This window comes from Fonsecaea multimorphosa (assembly GCF_000836435.1).
Source record: "Fonsecaea multimorphosa CBS 102226 unplaced genomic scaffold supercont1.8, whole genome shotgun sequence".
NCBI classification, from domain to species: domain Eukaryota; kingdom Fungi; phylum Ascomycota; class Eurotiomycetes; order Chaetothyriales; family Herpotrichiellaceae; genus Fonsecaea; species Fonsecaea multimorphosa.
In genome coordinates, this window is record NW_015971642.1 from 460,911 (window position 1) to 477,927 (window position 17,017).

A 17,017-nucleotide genomic window follows, 5' to 3' on the forward strand; every position below is an offset into this window, starting at 1 on the left:
AAGGCGAAGATAGAACGCAACCATGTCGACGAGAGATATAGACAACGACAGACCTAAAGACGAAGGGAAAACAGCGTCTCCTTCGAGCAAATCAGTCGATCCAGACAAACAATCCGCAGAAGCTGAGGATCTTTGGCACACTCTCATACACTGGAATGATCTACCGCACTGGCTCCAAGACAACCACTTCATCCATGGCAGCTATCGGCAGGCCTCTTACAGCTACACAAGATCTCTGCAGAGTATTCTGCACTGGCATAACGAGAGCGTGAACATTTGGACGCATTTGGTCCCTGCCACTCTCAGCTTGCCCTTTGCAGCATTTCTCTATAGCGAGCTTGAACCTCGCTATGAGAAAGCATCAGTGGCCGACGTCATAGCAATGAGCTGCTTTTTTGGTGGTGCGGCCGTTTGTTTAGGACTGAGCGCTTTCTACCACACTTTGTCCAACCACTCTCCGCCCGTTGCCCGAATGTGGAATCAGCTGGACTATGCCGGCATATCTGTGCTGATTGCCGGCTCATTTATTCCCAGTGTATATTATGCATTTTGGTGCCATCCAGCCAAGCAATGGACATATTGGACTATGGTGAGCAAGTGTCACACGGCGTAGCCACATTGCTAAGACCTGAGCCAGATCTGCACATTGGGTATTGCATGCACCACCACATCAGTCCATCCACGCTTCCGAACTCCAGCCTGGAGACCGTACCGGGCTTTGATGTTTGTTGGCATGGGCGTATCCGCAGTATTCCCTGTCCTCGATGGGCTGAGAACCTTCGGAATCGGGAATATGGAGAACCAGATTGGCTTGTCGTGGCTGGTGTTGCAGGGAGCTCTGTATATTTTGGGTGCCGGTCTGTATGCGGTAGGTTACCATACGCATTGATGGTAATCATATGCTGAGTAGATAATTTCAGGCGAGGGTTCCAGAGTCCTTCTATCCAGGCAAATTCGACACTCTCGGACACTCACACCAGATCTTCCATGTCCTGATCGTCTTGGCCGCCTTGTCCCATCTCAAAGGACTCCTCAAAGCCTTTGACTACCGTTATGGGACCATGGCGTCCATTTGCATATAAACTCGGTGACATTTGTTCATAGCTTGAAGTCGGCATTCACAAATGTGCGTACATGCGCAGGGTCTCTCTGACGACCAGCAATATGTGAGACCATTGAGGCCTTCAATTCGCGCGATCGATCCGAAGTCAGATCATAGATAGTAGCGAGGTTGATGGTCAGTGTCTGGAAAGAATGTCCGTCATTGACCAATTTTTCCAGGATCTGCCTGGACTTCTGAATCTCTCCCCGATATAGATATGCGACGGCGAGGTTCTGTTTCACGAGCGCAGCCAAGTCTGAATCAGCACTCGCTCCATTTTCGGACAGACCCTTCATAGCATCGTCATATCGGCCTTCAGCGATATGAAGAAGAGAGCCAAGTACAAGCTTGTCCTGCGAATCTAGGTTTCCCGATTCAATCAATCTCTTAGCTCCTGCTATATCGCCCATCTTGATTCTCAACAGGCTCATCCTGGATGTCCAGAGAGCCAGATGATCATCAGTCGCGGGTCTCATACCTGCAAGGGTTCTCGCAGCGCAATCAACATCTCCCATCTCAATCAAAGCGTTCACAACCCGAACGGAAACTTCACCGAGCCGTTCAGTCCAGAGCTCTCTCTGCTCGGATGATGTACGCGTAGCGGATAAATGTTCTCTGCACTCCAGCGCAACATCGTAAAGCGTAGACACTCCCCTTCTTGGATCCGAGAAGCCGATGCTCTGCAGTCTCAGCGCTTGCAAGCGCAGAGAAAAGGGCATTATGTGGGTCGGCACTTTCTGGCCACCTGCCAAGTCATCATCTGCGCTTCCTCTCTCCGAGTTTGGCTCATCATAGTAGAACCCGGAACTCAGATCCTCCAACGCCTTCGCCTCCTGTGCAGCAAGCAGCAAATTCCCCGAAAGTTCGAGACAAGAGTACCTAATCTCCAGCAGGCGAAAGATGGATTTTGAGTCCATGGGCCGCACGGTACCGGAGACCAAGATGGAGCCTGCCAACTGGGCGGCTCGTAGAAAATCGCATTGAGAGAGGAGTGAATCTAACTGTTGCATGCAAGTTTTGAGGGGCGTTTCCGCGTTCGGGGGCGGGAGGAACGGTTTTCGAAAAGGGCCGGGGACTTCAAGCTGAGAGAGAGCATGGTAAATTGAAGCATCGAGGAGGAAGGAGAGGTCCCTTTCTTCTGCTGGAGCTAAGTCTTCAGTCGGCGACCCCGGCTGCTGGACACTCGAAGCTGGTAGTGGTTCGGTGGCTGTTCCAGACGCTCCTACCGGCTCGCTGACTTCTGCACTCGGCGACAATGGTACTGAGTGGTTTTGCGCAGAGGCCACAGACGTCGCAGATACAGTAGGCAAGGGTCCTGTTGGTGCATCGAGTGGGCCTTTGGTAGTTCTTCGAGGCAGGGCTGTTCGACTGGAGGGCTTGCGGCTGTGGTGTACGGAAGCCATTTCGAGGACGTCACACTTTCACACTCGAGCAGTCCGTCACTCACCACTTCAGCTGCGGCAACGCATGTGTGCTGGTCTCTTTCATCGAGCACGGGATGGTGCTTACAGAGAAGACATCGAGACAGACATTGATATCGAAGGTTCAGGGTCGGATAAACCTCGGTTGAGTCCCTTAGGAAATCCACCACCTGCACGTCGCGCCGCATTGATGATCTGTCGCGTACAACTCAAAGCCACTCCAACTGCGAAATCCACACAAGCACAACGTCGCAGTCTTTTAAGGACACACTTCAAGACTCTACAGCCATGGGTTCCAAAGGAGACAAATACTCCGTCATTCTGCCAACTTACAATGAGCGCCAGAACCTGCCCGTCCTGGTGCAGATGCTCTCCGATGTCTTCACAAAGGAGTAAGTCCCCCTCCGGTGCACTACCACCCACCACTACCACCACCTGCACCATCTTACGCACATGGCTCAACAAATGTCTAACAATGCGTTCCCCTACAGGAAACTAAACTGGGAGATCATCATCGTCGACGACGCCTCTCCGGACGGTACGCTCGAGCGAGCAAAACAGGTCCAAAAGTCCTTCGGCGCCGACCACATCATCCTGAAGCCCCGGGCAGGCAAACTGGGCCTGGGCACCGCATACGTGCACGGATTACAGTTTGTGTCGGGCAACTACGTGATCATCATGGACGCCGACTTCTCGCACCACCCGAAATTCATCCCGGAGTTTGTCAAGATCCAAAAGGCCACAAACGCAGACATTGTCACGGGCACACGGTACCGGTCCAAGAATGGATTGATCGGGGGTGTGTACGGATGGGACGCCAAGAGGAAACTCACAAGTCAGGGCGCAAATATCCTCGCGGATTTTCTGTTGAACCCTGGTGTCAGCGATTTGACGGGTTCGTTCAGGCTGTACAAGAAGGAGGCACTTGTGAGAGTGATTGAGAAGACGCAGTCAAAGGGGTACACGTTCCAGATGGAGATGATGGTGCGGGCCAAAGCCATGGGCCTCAAGGTCGAAGAGTGTCCCATCACCTTTGTCGATCGGTTATACGGCGAGAGTAAACTGGGCGGAGAGGAGATTGTCGAGTATCTCAAGGGCCTGCTGTGGTTGTGGTGGTCGGTCTAAATATTTTCTCCGGATGGGGGGCGTGTCGCGATGGACTAGCCATCCAAAAGGAAAGCATTTTACGGTGTTCAAAAGAGCCGGGGGGGAATATGGGTGTGGCCCGCAAGTTGGTCCAGGCTTATTCGAATATTGTGTTCATTATTCCCAGCAAAAAAGCCCTATGAACTTTCTTCATTTCGCCCCCAATGACCACCGACATGGCTTCGCCCAGCAATTGGTCTTGCACAGCGATGATCTTGCTTAGCTATGTAACCTCTATCCTGGAGGAGGACGGTCTGATCTCCCGGATTTTCGTTTGCCTTACTCGGGAAATACCTTCGGGTCCGACACTGTCGGGCTAATTTCAGTGCGAACTTGAAAAGAGGGCGTTGGGAAAAAGGTTCAATCGTTGTAACGAGTATCAAGATCTACTGCGCATGTGTGTATTTGGGACCAGGTTGAAGACCCCCTCCACCACTGGCACGAGGCAACAAGTTCTGCTGACTTCAGAAGACACAATGTACGCCCATGGCGTCTCGGTCATTGTTTTAGTGACGAAGGTGACGACTCATGGCCGTTTCGAAGTAAACGCCACTGAATTGGTTCCGCAGCTCATCCACCATTTAGGCCCCCAAGAAATGCCACCTGCATACCTAGGTACCTTAGGTAGGTATTTGTGTACCATCTGGCAAGACCGTCCCGTCGTCCCTTGATCCCTTCCGGTTGCTATTCTGCGAAAGTCAAAAATACACACATTACACCATTATCAAAGCTTCTACGAGATACCACCTAAACTCATGTCCAAACGTCTGTCCCTGGTGTAAAGGGGAAAAGAGCTGGCGTCGTTATTGCGGTGGTAGACAGCCCCGTCCCCTCCCTTGAGCACATACGTGTTTGAGCCTGGTTTATTCTCCCACCATTGGTCTGGAGACTGGCCGGGCTGCCGAGACGTTATGATATGATATGCAAGGGCATCATGTCAAGAGTGGTCGGCATGTCCCCTGCAGTCAGCCCTAAATCCTGCCTCCCGTGCTCTCAACCAGATTCGCAGGTCGGCCCACCGGATCCGCTTCCAGCTGCTGTGTTGGTCACGCATTCTCTGCAGAGACGTCACCTGTTCCATTGGCGCGGTCCTGCGTGGTCGGATCTTTTGTGATCATTCAGATCAAAGGCTAACATCAAGACGAGGCTGACCCCAAGGAAACATAAGGCGTCTGGCGGTCAACGGCTGAACATCACCTATTCGAGACCGCGAAAACGGTGGTCAGATATTGCTTCTGGCGGTCTGGGTACAATTGTCATAAGTATCCCTGATCTGACCAAATGAGGACCGAAAGCGCAGTAAGACGTCCAGTCGAGACAAAGTGCATTATTGGCGTGAGCTACCACAATCCATTCAAGCACAGACGCTGTAGATCGTGATTTCAATGCCTGCCTCGAGCGAGCTTTGTCCTGAGTTCAGAAAACGTTTCCAGCACAGGCGTCGATCGCGATGGCAGGATTGCTAATCTCAAAGGAGGAACATTGTAGGCAGTAAGCGCAATACGTGGAGAGGTCAATGAGCCCCAGTGGGTGCCAGTCGATCGCTCGATCGCGGACTCGTTTCTTCTTTTGTTCATCGCTAGTGTTGCTTGCTGCTGCATCTCGTCAAATTTACGTCCTATAGAAGGCGCACTATGGACTCGATTGGAAATGCGCAAACCCATGCAGCTTTCGATTTCGGCCCCGTGCACAAATATGGAAAATGGTTTGCGTGATAGTTACCTAGGTATTTGGAAGAGCCCAGTTTAGGGTATTCACCACGGCTGCCGAGCGGAAACCATAGCCCGTGTCTCGTAGTTTTTGTAATCTACCGCAACGTTCTTTTGTAACATTATGCATTCGCGACTTGAAAAGGTTTGAATGGGGGCCAAGGGGATAAATTGATTGGGAGATGGTCCAGGCTATCCCCGGGCTTGGACGAAAGCTTTAGGCTGGTCTGGGTAGGTGTCCGTCTTTGCCCACATGGACGAAGGTTTCGTCGAGAGTTTTCCCAGCGTCTTGACTCGACGTCGGCAACCACAATGGTCGATTATCAAACCAATTAGGGCTGATTAGTCACTTGGCATGTAAATAGACTCGTAGAGCGCGGGTGGGCGCAAGCAAGGAGGGGGCCACACCTTTCTGATCCCTTAGGGCTGAAAGCGACTCCCTTTGACAGTAGGGTGGCCTGGGACGGCGGCGCCCGAGAACATAGGTACCTCGTACTGCTCCAGAGCAATTGGTGCACCGCCCAGATCTTGTCACAACGGCGGCGTGACCCTGTCGAGGAGAGACAAAAGAGACGGCGTGGTTCCCCTGCACCACCAGGTGCTCCCCGGGAACGACTTGGGACAAAGAAACCGGCCCTCTTAGTGGCCAGCATGGCAGCAGGGGCCGGACTGGGGGACACTGACTCGAGGTGTTTGGCCCGAGCCAGAATAGTTTGTGCACGCGAGGCATCGAGCGACTGGGATTCCGCAGCATGAATGCTTTGCATATCTTGGCTTGGCCAACCATGGGTGTGCGAAACCACCAGAACATGGCCTCCGTGTGGCGTCCCCTGTTCCTGCTTATTATTATACCTCACCGCCTGCTCTTGCGCTACCCGATCATACTTTGGACTGAACCAACCGACCTGGAGGCGGAGCAAGTTCACGTCCCCCCCAATCTTGCTGCTCGGACACGCGGTCTTGATGGCGTCACTGGCTTTCAGTCGGCAAGAGATATCTGAGAGTCCTCCGTACCAAGTTGAACTCGGTTGCGCAGGGCTTAAAACTTGACCCGCAATTCCACGTTGAAAAGGGTGTCAAGGCGGTATTCCACCCATTCGGATCTCAGGACACGGCGGTGGCTCATCCTCTTCCGGTTGACCTTTACTGCACCTCAGGCTGTTTAGATGGCCTGATCCGCCCATGCAGGAGTTAGCGTCCTATATTATCTAAGGGCCCTTGAATTGGCCTTTTATCCTTTTGTATACTCAACAAAACCATCTCCAGCTGAGGGATTCGGCCCAGTCTGACTTATGCTCCAGCAAAACTCAGCTTAATCCCAAATGCCCCCATCCGTGGGTACGAGATGGTACCTCGAGCCCTTGTGGTCGCTGACAGGCGTCCATTGACGGGTGCTGAGCAGCTGGTAGAGCGAAGCGCCAAACCATCCAAAACATCCAGAACAGCCAGAACATCCAGAGTTGTTGAAGTTCAGATGCCAACAGAAACTACACTGGTAGTTCTTGGAGATAGAGAGGCAGAACGAGAGAAGAACAGGGAGGGAGAAAGAGAAAGGGAACGGGAAAAGTCACCCACAAGATTGAAAAGGAGCCATCACAAAGTGCGTACCGGCTGCCTAACTTGCAGGTATGAGTTGCCAATCTCTCCTCCTCCCTCCTCCCTCCTCACTCCTGCCTGCATCTTTCATCCTCCATCCTCATGTTCCCCATCTCCCCTTTTTCTAGGTCTGAACATTTCATCTTCTATCCACCACTTTTCTTATTCTCCCTTACTCTGTTCCATTTTCAAGAGTTCGCTAACTTAAGCAAGACAACGGAGGGTCAAATGTACGTCAATCCCCACTAGTTCCTCCTACAGTCCTAAGTATTCCGTACTGGTTGAGCTAGCAGATGAAATGGCGGCATTGTCTTGACTGCATCTGCTCGTCGCGTGGTCTCGTCTCTTTTTTGGGACGTTCCATCTCTCATACCTGGGCTAACTCGTCTCCTCAATGTCCTAGGCGACGAAACACATCCACGGTGTCTTCGATGTGCCAAAGCCGGTCGAGTGTGCGAAGGCTACACGCAATCAAAAGCATGGTTGCTGCAGTCTGCATCTCACGGACACTCACCGACCGAAGAAATCGTCCCTTGGTTTAACAGCGGCAACCCCATCCACTTCTACAATGAGCCTGATCTCAATCGGCCTACCCAGTTCTACCTCGAGTTCACGGCGCCTCGAATTGCCTCCTACTTTGCCGAGATGATGGACTCCTTCCTCGACGATAAAGCCTTGGTCCATTACTCGTCTCGCTCAGCATGGAGCTTTTGGAATCGGTTGGTTATTCAAGCAAGTCAGACCCAGGCCTGTGTCCGTCATAGCTTGGCTGCATTGAGTAGCCTGCACGAATGGATCGAGCTCACGAAGCGAACACCTTGGCAGAACCACACCTTTACTCTCTATTACACAAAGGCCATCACAGAGATCAACCAGGGCCAAAGTGCCTTGCCCCTCGAGATCATTTTGATCTCATGCATCCTCTTCGCTCACTGTGATTTTCTCATGGGCGCCTCCGCCGCGGGACTCACTCATCTCAAATCCGGGCATCGTATTATTTCTGAGAACCGAAGGAGACAAGCCATAATTGCTCCAGAAGTTGCTGAGTTCATCGAGCCCATAATACGTGGTTTCATGGCCAAGTCGGAAAACTATGCACTGCGAGAAGAACCAGGACCTGAGTCGGCCAATCCGACAGAAGGTGCGACGTATGCGGTTCCTGACATGCCCGAGATATTTGAAGACCTGGCTCAGGCAAACAAGCATCTACAACAGGCTGTCTATATGGTCCTGCTTCTTGAGCTGGGCAAACCACACCATTCGACACCCATGATCCCAGGCGTCCGCAAGTACGTTGCCGATTGGGCGAGCGCCTTTGGTCGCTGGAAAGCAAATCTTGAACTTGACGAACCACTCCTGAAAGACTGGCAGCTGTTGCTACTTGCTCATCATCGGATGGCCCTGCTGATGTTGAAGACTCTTCCTCCAGACAATGACTGCTGTTACAATCGTGCCGCTGCAGACTTCCGAATCATGTTTGCTCAGCTGCGGACCTTTTTGCGAAGTGGATACACTACAATGGAAAAGGGACAGGACAGCAATCTTGTCCTAAAGGTGCACCTGGGCTTTATTGCGCCGCTGTACTTTATTGCTACACTGTGCCGAGTCCGCGACATCCGCCGAAACGCCCTCGAGGCATTGCAAGACTTGAAGGTCGTCGAGGGCCATTGGAACAGTTGTGTTGCCTATGCCGTGGCTAAAGCGGTCGTTGAAATCGAAGAAGCATACGGTGAGACTTTGATGAGGGTACGACGTATCAAGGTCGACAGTGTTGATCGAGTAAAGGATGGAACTCTAGAGATAAGATACCACAAAGTGCCAGGGGACGGGACTCATGGCGATACTGTCACCAGAAGGATAACAGAGCCTTGCTGCCACCACGAGACAAACATGCAATGGGTAAGGGACCTTTGTAAGCTCGTATGCTTTTACTAACGACTGGCCCAGCCATTAGTACGTCTTGTCCAGCTTCATGGATTCCAGGCGAGTGTCAAACCTCGCAAGCTGAATTGTTCATGCAAACCGACATCTGTGGCATGACGACCTGGAGATGTCCACCGTCAACCAACGATGATCAGGAGTCATCCAGAGAGAAGGACCCGGCTACCAGCGTCTCTCCGACATGGTGGTGCCGGCCAAAATAAACGCTGTTCAAGATGCGGACCGAGCCAGTGGGAAAGCCGGCGCTCACCCACCTTCTTGACAGTGTTAAATCGCTAACCAGATAGACGGTGATTACTTCCCATCATCCTGATCGCCGATCGGTCAACCGATAGTTCTACAATGATGACCTCACGGTTTCGTTATCGATGCCATTTGCAGGATCCACGATTCCCTGTCATCAGAAACGTCGCCTACATGGGATGCTTGAGTCGCGAGAGAGTCGTCACAGATTCCGATTTCCCATAGTCGACGGACACGAACTTACCTGGCCCTCGCCCAATTATCTGGATGCTTCTCGCACCTGGGATGCTGTCCTAACAGTGGGATGCTGATATGGTGGTGGCAATGAGAGAATGATTGTATGAATGTTGACTCCATGATTGCTATGAGTGATGTGACACGCGAGGAAAAGCCGAGACTCTTTCTGGACCATGATATGTGTGTGACAACGAGAAGGTGAAAAGACAGGTAAGAGAGGAGAAAGTGGACTAAAAAGTCTTGATCGAAGTCATGCGGGAGTCACAGCATTATCCGCGTTCTTGTGGCTGGATCTTAAAGGATAAGCTACGTGAGAGTGACAAAGGGTGAAGCATCAGGGGAGGAAATATGAATGCCAATATGTACCTTTAGTATCGACGAGGTGGGTGAGCAAAATACAAACCGTCCGCAATGTAGAAACAGTGTGTACGTTGCTAAACCTTTTAGCTGGTAAGACCACTCGAAGGGAAATGGGGAAGGAAAGAAAGCTCTTCAACGCGCTTAGCCGGGCACCCTCTGTACTTGACAAGGTCTGAGCTGAGTGGTATGGTGAGAGAGCAGGGATTACCGAGTATGTACCTCGTACATACCTAGGTAGATAGATCCGGGCGATGGAAGGCCTGAAGAAAAATCCAAAAGGGGTCCCTTTCCCACAGAGCCTCGCGCAGCCTTACAGCAGCAGCAGCCGCCGCCGCCGCCGCCGCCTTTTACGGCTTACGCACCTACAGAATATAGGGCGTGGCATGGCATGGCATGAGATAGCACGGCAAAACGGGCACCTGGTCGCATAGCATACCTGGGCGTGGCAAATGTTGAAGAAAATGGGCGTCAGATACGCAGTGTCTCTTTTGTTTGCCGGGCCTTGTCTGTGGTATGTATCTCGTACATACCTAGGTACCTCTCTCCAGCTGCTACCTAGCCTGCCGTGTTAATTTTCAGTTCGGTGTCTGCCTGTCTGTCCGTCTTTCGACATACAAATTTCCCATGTGCGATTGGCCTCGTAACTTCTTCAGGAGGCTCCGCCTTTTGGCCCAATATCGCGGGGAAGGCGTCGCCAGTGTTAAACGTTTCATTTCATTCACTCATACTTTTGTACACTTGTTCGCTCTATCAACTCCGATTCGGCTCCTTTACGTTCCCTCAACGTCCCATTTGTATTCGCATTCGCATTCATATCCACATTCGTCGCGTGTCCATTACTCTTCTCCACCAATCTTCGGCGTGAGTGGTCGTTCTTGTCGTCTGGGATTTCGTGCACTTTCATGTCAAACCCGACCCAGAACCTGCGGTCGCGCCAGGTCACGCTCGTGCCGCCCCAGATCGCCCACGTCCAGATGGGGAAGGCGAGGGATTCGCGACCGAGCCACGCCAAAAGCCAGACGGGGAAGCGACGTCGGGAGCGTGAGGTGGATGACAGGGGGAGGGCGAATGCAGGGACAGGTACTTCGTTCGCTGCCGCTGCTGCTGCTTGGTCTGTGTTCGAACCCATGAATGAGGATGAGGATGCTGATGAGGATGTTGGCGTAGATGTCTCAATGGTCCGACCCGAGTGCAACAACAGGTACACGGTCCAATCCACCGCCATCCAGCAGAGGATGCTCAGCAGCCACCACATCCACAACCGTCCCCACGAATCCCCCGCCCAGCCTTTCGTACCGCTGAAGGTCGTCAAGCCCCAAGCGCCCATCAGCGAACACAGAAAACTCTCAGTGCCCGGTTCAACCAGCGTGGCTACCGGGACCGTGAATTTTCTCACCCTCAGCCACCGAACGCGCCGGGACATGTAGGACGGGAGGGACATGGAGTTGATGGGCTGGATAGCGAGATCGCCGTAGACAAGGCCGTGGTTCTTCATGTTCTGGGGGAGATCGGGGGTTGTGGGGATGGGGGATTTCCAGAGCAGATCGCCGATGAGGTGGTCTTCGCAGATATTGTGGGAGAAATAGTCGATGCCAACCCGTGCATTTGGGACAAAACCGCTGTTTGCTGCTTCACGGCCCGTTAAGTTGTCTCGCTTCCTCCTGGCCTTGTCTTCCTCGAGAGCCCTTTGTGCTGTGAGATGATCCAAGTGCACACGTCGGAACATGGTGGATTTTCCCACGATGCAGGGTGCGACGGCCACGGCGTTGATGGCAACATACATCTTCGCGTGGGAGGAAGAGAGAAAGAGTTCTTCAACGTGGCCACCTGCACTCCGCTTGAGCTGGTCGAGTCGCGACCCAATACCAAGGGAAAGCCCCGGTGTGGAAGGGCCGCCGCTGTGGGACGGAGAGTGCGTCGCCCCGATACCACCCTCGTAGGCGTGTACGTCCACATCGACTGATATAGGCAGGTGATGGACCAGCTTGTATGGCGTAGCTGGTGGTTGTCCGTCTCGGGTGAAACCGCACAACCTGTCAACCATGCGTGCACAGACACCCCGGCCCACCCAGACATTGCAGTCGAGTATCCATATGAGATCGCGCTTCCCTGCCTCGCGGTAGGCCTTGCTCATGTTCCGAATTTTTGGGTTGGGTCCCAGATGCAACCTGCGGTAGTTGCTCTCCTCTTCGTCTCCGTTGGCGAGTCCATCGTCTTCCTCCTCGACGAAGATCCGCGCATTCCGAGACCCATGGTCATTGACGACTTTCTCGATAACCCCATAGGCAGGATCGGATCGCGACGAAACGCAGAAATGCACCGCTATCTTGTCTCGGGGGTAGGCTTGTTGGAACGTCGAGGCGAGACATTCGTACAGGTGAGGTTCGAGTCCCTTGCAAGGGCGGATGACCGTGACATTGGGGATGCTCTCGTGGTTTGCTGACTCGGAGAGAACGGTACCTGGGGAAGGGGTCTGGCGATAGTAAAGAAACCTACATTAGCCACGGTCAGTAAGTGAGCAGGAAGCCATCAAAGGAGGGGTGGCTTTAGAACGTACAGACAAATGTAGCCAATGGCACAGACGCAGGCTATGAAGATGTACCAAGCGATGCAAATCGCCGCAATGTAATCTCTGAGCATGAGTGTAGCATGTCGGATGCAACGAGGAATGAACGTGAGGTAGGACCGAGAAAAGAATGAGAGAGAGGTCTAGTTGAATGCACGATACACTGCAACAGGGAAATTTATTTTCGTGGGTTTATTTCGTTCGAGGAAGTACATAGTGTCGAGTTCCGAAATTTCCGCATCGACTGAACCCGGGGTATTGCTATGCTACCTAAACACCCAAGGTCAACAAGACGCAGCCCTCTGTAGGAATAAAGCAAAGCTACTGTTCTCCTTTAGTGCTTGTGGTGCTCAATCCCTCAACCATGCGCGCCGTTTCTCTTCCTTCTTCTCCCTGCGCTTCTCCTTGAACGCTTTTACCTCTGCCTTGCTCAGTTTCTTGTTCGCCCTCTCTGCCCTCAGGCTTCTGCCATCGTGACTATTTGCCGCAGCATCCACATCGAAGAAGGCATTCATCTGCCGCCGGCTCTTTTGCTCATCGGTAAATTTCTCTGGGTTGAGGTCTGCTCGCTGCCATTTCCCCGTGAAGCGATTAAAGGTCCCGGATGCGGCATAAACGTCGGCAGGATTTGTGCCCGGAGCAGCGCCAGGCGCGTTGTCCACCGAAGAGATCTCGTAGGCTTTGGCGTAATCGGCATTTGGGTCGTAATCACCATGGATGGCAGGGTCATATCCGCCAACTCTGTGTGCTGGAGGGCTCTGGGCTCCCGCTATTCTATCATGGTTTCCAACTCCTGGAGGGCCGGCTTGACTCGATGTTTCTGGTACTCTGGGATTCTCCCACTGTGTCGCTTTTGTGAATCGGTTGAAGAAATAGAATGCTTGGGCATGGTCATCCCAGATCGGTTCCCAACCATCATCCACTGGTTGAGCAGGGGGCGCCTCGACCGGTAATGGAGGAGGTTCTTCGTCGCTGGGAAGCGCAGGATTTGCTGCTGGTGTTTCCGCGACACGTTGATCTTCTGGGTCTTGGTCTAAGGGCTTTGCAGGCGATGAATCATGGTCGTCCACTTCTCCATCTTCCTCGCTGAGAGGACTGTTCTCTTTGTGCATTTCTTCTTTCTCGGGACTGGTGATAGACATGACACATTAGCAAGGAAAGCAGGAGAGCGAAAATGGCCTGGAGGTCAGCTACAGCATGTTGGTCTGTCACACGACTTCACCGCAGAACGCAGATATACTCATGTAACAGTGGTATTGCAGGGCATTGACGGTAGGGCTACGGTACAACAGCCCGGGGAGCCGATGAGGATCTCTAGATTGATACAACAACGTGGGCGACGATTTGCGACGAGGCTGCTTGGTACGCAGGGGTATGGGAGGATGGTTACCGCAGTGTCAAAAATGTTGTAAGGGCAAGGGCGAGAAGGTTCTCTCCGAGTCCCTCGAATTTAGCGCCACACGAGGAAGGTCTGCCGGCACCACGGAATACACACACCAATTTTCCAACCAATGCAGTTCTTCCCAAGGCATTTGGGCAGGAATTGGGGAAAGCAAGCAGCCGAACGGTCTAGATGTTGTGTCACCTGAGCAGCGGGAAGAGACGCGTGCCACATTGTCAATCATTACTTAGGGATCTTGTGTGCCCATGCTGGAGAGTTGGTCCGCCTATGTCCGCTTTGGCGTCATCCTCGCCCTCCGTTGAGTCGAGATACTGCTTCGCCGGACCTTTCACTTCCATGTTTCGGCATCCTTGTGTTGCAGGCCCCTGGCCTTCATCACATGTTCTCTATTCTGCTGTTCCAGCAAGCGCAATTGCGTCTCATAGTCCTGCAAAGCACTGCTTTTACCTTGTAGCCATTTTCCTTGCTGAGAATGAGAATGGAGAGCTTTGCTGCAATCAATGATGCCCAGGTGCTGTCTGAAATGCGCTTTCGTTGCCGGATCGTATTCCGTTTCAGACTCTTCTTCAGAGCGATCTGCAGCATGTCCCCCACAAGCCCAGAGCACCGGAGTCTGATATCTGTTTGCCGCAACCCTAGGGTGCGGAGGCATCGAGGTAGTCTGGTCCACAAACGGTCGTCCAAACATGAAGGTAGGAATTTCCTCTTCAGTGGGCAGAGATGACTGGTAGGAAACAGTATGATTGGGTGTCGCGGATGTTGATTTCTCCTGGAATTCCCCATAGTCCCGGACTATATCATGACAAGCGTTAAACCTGGCAGTCTCGACGGGTCTCTCTGCATACGAGGTTGCGTTGGATAGGGACGGTCTCGATGTCGGAGGTGACATGTCTTCTGGTGTAAGGTGGCTTGCACCTCTCAGACAAAGTGTGATATGGACAGTAGATTGTGAAGTCACATTGATATCATTGTCGCTATAGTCTCTTGCTTTTTGCTCCATTCTTCACGTCCACGCTCTGTAAGGGGTCCGGACTGAACACTAAAAACAGTAAAGAAACTTACAAGGATGGTGTAAGAGAATTCAAGAGCTTGAGTCGACTTCAGCCCTTATTTATCATCAGGCTGAATGGCGTGGGACAGAACCTTGGAAGGCAAATTTGAGCCTGTGGTGTGCGAGGAGCGAGGAGGGGAAGTGGTTGAGCTGCCGGTGAGGCTGAGCCTTTAGGTCTCCAATTTCGAGGGTTTTCATTGGCTGATATCAGGCACTAATCCTGATTGGGACCACGTAATGCACACTCCGGTCATCCTCCCACATCCGCGTCTTTTGCCCCTTTTCCTCAAATGTTCACCGGCTTCATGTCACTGGCCTTGCTTTGTCCACCAATTGACAAATTCTTGACTCGTCATTTCAATTTTCAGAGCTCCCATTTGCGCCTCACCATGTACCAAGGCACCTGAACAGCCATGTCGGGAAAGCCGTCTCTCCCATCGCGACTTGCCGCCGTTCTCCCTGTTGGACTGGATCTTCGGGTATATCACCTGTCAACTCCGCCCACACCAGGACCGGCCTTGTTCGCACCTTTGAATGGCCACGACGAGGAGGCGACCCTCTGCGAGTCCCATTTTCTGGCTGTCTCCTCGCCGGAGCACGAAGGACGCAGAGAGGTTTTGGTCTACGCAATTGAAGTCTTGGTTTTCACAACCCAGTCTCTCGTCACTCTCTTTGTTTCAAAGGCCGACTCTTCGGGCTTCTCTTCCCGTCTGAACCAACACAAGGGCTCTCCATCTGCCGTCGCGGCCATCACCTCCACCTTTGTGGAGTTTCTGCTTGAACCTCGTCTGAGCAGTTCAAGGGTGGTCGTGTCTCTCTTCGCTCGTTCGCAAAACCAATACCTTTTCCCTGGGAGTTCTGAGAATGCTGGAAAACACATTCTAGACGACCGGCAGCTTATCAAGTGGTGGTGTCGAGTGCTCGATAGAGTACTGCGGCTGCCCAAGGATGATTTAGTGGCTACTGCGCACCTCTTGGTCCCTGGATGCGATAAGGGCGAAACGAGAGCCTTTTTCCCACCATCAAGTCGAGAGGATTCCTCTTCTGATCCGAAATGGATCAATTCATACCCAGTCAACCTTCTGGTGACTGACCCTTCGATTCCTCCAAGAAATGTGATACCCCGCCTTCCAGACGATCCCAAGGCGCGGTTCCTTGACGACCTCGATGGCGACTTTGTCGATGAGAAAGGATGTTGGCGGAGTGTGAAAACTCTTGATCAATTCTGGGAGATGATGTCCTATAGACAAGAATGTTCTGCCGGACGACTAGTCGGTTTTCTTTGGCTGGTTTTCTCCCGAGGCCAGACCCAACACGCAGCGCTAGGCGAGCTTGAACGGAGGGGTCAGACGGAGAATTTAACCAGGCCACCCACTCACTCGAGCCTTGTTACACCTGTCAATTCTCAGCAACACGATACCGGCGTGACGGAGTCAAGTGCGCCGACTGCTTCCGTCCTAAAACTGATTGCAGAACCCAACTCACCACCTTCCTCTTCGCCTATCCATCCAGAGCCCGAATCGAAGCCCTCCGAGCAGACACAAAACGCTGACCGAGGTGCTCCTGTACCTGGACAGGGTGAAAGGTCACCGTTGCCTACAATCGAACAAATGCAGGGTGAGCTTGTTATCAGCACTACTCAATATCAGGCTCTGATGGATCATCTTCTGCAAACTGACTTTGCTGGCGAGGCCATTGCTGCGGATGCCACAAAAAGTTGGGTAGATAAAGCTATGGAGCTGTCCATGGCGGCCTCATTTGGGCATCCGGTACAGGGTCATGCCACCCCGGTCTTGGCTCTATCCACAGCACCAGATACTGTGTCGGCCAAAGTTAACATGCTGACTGGCGTCCGCAAAAAGAGGAAGGCGGACACAATGGACAATGGTACCACCGTCGCCGCCACCACCACTGAGGTTACACAAGAAGCTGCAGTCACGACTGCTAATTCGTTGTCGGCCAGCTTGGTGAGAAAGAAGCCGAAATCCTAGCGATGTATGACGAACTCTTCGGCGCAAAATTAGCACGTCCAACTTGTACCTCTGGAAAAGCAATACCTGCAAGGCACCTTGATTGGATAGACGTGCCTTGTGCAGGATTTCCCAGAATTTCAAGATATTGGAGAGAGAAATTTAGGATATGACAGAGCGGCAGGTGCGCACGACTCGGCACGGCGAGTCAATCGAAGCAGCCTCTCCAAAGCTCTGAGTGGCCGTTTGCCGGGTCAGATTGTGGCTATACAG

The 17,017-nt window shown here is 52.6% G+C and overlaps 8 protein-coding genes across 8 annotated transcripts; 4 read left to right on the plus strand and 4 right to left on the minus strand.

Annotated features, from left to right (window-relative positions):
• Nucleotides 1–22: 22 nt before the first annotated feature.
• Z520_04871 (uncharacterized protein) lies at nt 23–613 on the plus strand (the record flags this gene model as incomplete). Its single annotated transcript, XM_016775375.1, has 1 exon — nt 23–613. The coding sequence occupies one exon, from the start codon at nt 23–25 to the stop codon at nt 611–613; it is 591 nt and encodes a 196-aa protein (XP_016633418.1).
• A 485-nt stretch (nt 614–1,098) lies between these two features.
• Z520_04872 (uncharacterized protein) lies at nt 1,099–2,505 on the minus strand (the record flags this gene model as incomplete). Its single annotated transcript, XM_016775376.1, has 1 exon — nt 1,099–2,505. One exon carries the CDS (start codon nt 2,503–2,505, stop codon nt 1,099–1,101), a length of 1,407 nt encoding a protein of 468 aa, XP_016633419.1.
• A 306-nt stretch (nt 2,506–2,811) lies between these two features.
• Z520_04873 (uncharacterized protein) lies at nt 2,812–3,648 on the plus strand (the record flags this gene model as incomplete). The annotated part of the gene is made up of 2 exons (XM_016775377.1): nt 2,812–2,915; nt 3,015–3,648. The coding sequence occupies 2 exons, from the start codon at nt 2,812–2,814 to the stop codon at nt 3,646–3,648; spliced, it is 738 nt and encodes a 245-aa protein (XP_016633420.1).
• A 3,971-nt stretch (nt 3,649–7,619) lies between these two features.
• On the plus strand, nt 7,620–8,982 carry Z520_04874 (uncharacterized protein; the record flags this gene model as incomplete). Its single annotated transcript, XM_016775378.1, has 2 exons — nt 7,620–8,873; nt 8,929–8,982. 2 exons carry the CDS (start codon nt 7,620–7,622, stop codon nt 8,980–8,982), a joined length of 1,308 nt encoding a protein of 435 aa, XP_016633421.1.
• Nucleotides 8,983–10,473: 1,491 nt separating this feature from the next.
• On the minus strand, nt 10,474–12,395 carry Z520_04875 (uncharacterized protein; the record flags this gene model as incomplete). The annotated part of the gene is made up of 2 exons (XM_016775379.1): nt 10,474–12,247; nt 12,313–12,395. 2 exons carry the CDS (start codon nt 12,393–12,395, stop codon nt 10,474–10,476), a joined length of 1,857 nt encoding a protein of 618 aa, XP_016633422.1.
• Nucleotides 12,396–12,671: 276 nt separating this feature from the next.
• Nucleotides 12,672–13,463, minus strand: Z520_04876 (uncharacterized protein; the record flags this gene model as incomplete). Its single annotated transcript, XM_016775380.1, has 1 exon — nt 12,672–13,463. The coding sequence occupies one exon, from the start codon at nt 13,461–13,463 to the stop codon at nt 12,672–12,674; it is 792 nt and encodes a 263-aa protein (XP_016633423.1).
• Nucleotides 13,464–14,051: 588 nt separating this feature from the next.
• Nucleotides 14,052–14,612, minus strand: Z520_04877 (uncharacterized protein; the record flags this gene model as incomplete). The annotated part of the gene is made up of 1 exon (XM_016775381.1): nt 14,052–14,612. One exon carries the CDS (start codon nt 14,610–14,612, stop codon nt 14,052–14,054), a length of 561 nt encoding a protein of 186 aa, XP_016633424.1.
• Nucleotides 14,613–15,187: 575 nt separating this feature from the next.
• On the plus strand, nt 15,188–16,765 carry Z520_04878 (uncharacterized protein; the record flags this gene model as incomplete). Its single annotated transcript, XM_016775382.1, has 1 exon — nt 15,188–16,765. The coding sequence occupies one exon, from the start codon at nt 15,188–15,190 to the stop codon at nt 16,763–16,765; it is 1,578 nt and encodes a 525-aa protein (XP_016633425.1).
• Nucleotides 16,766–17,017: the final 252 nt, after the last annotated feature.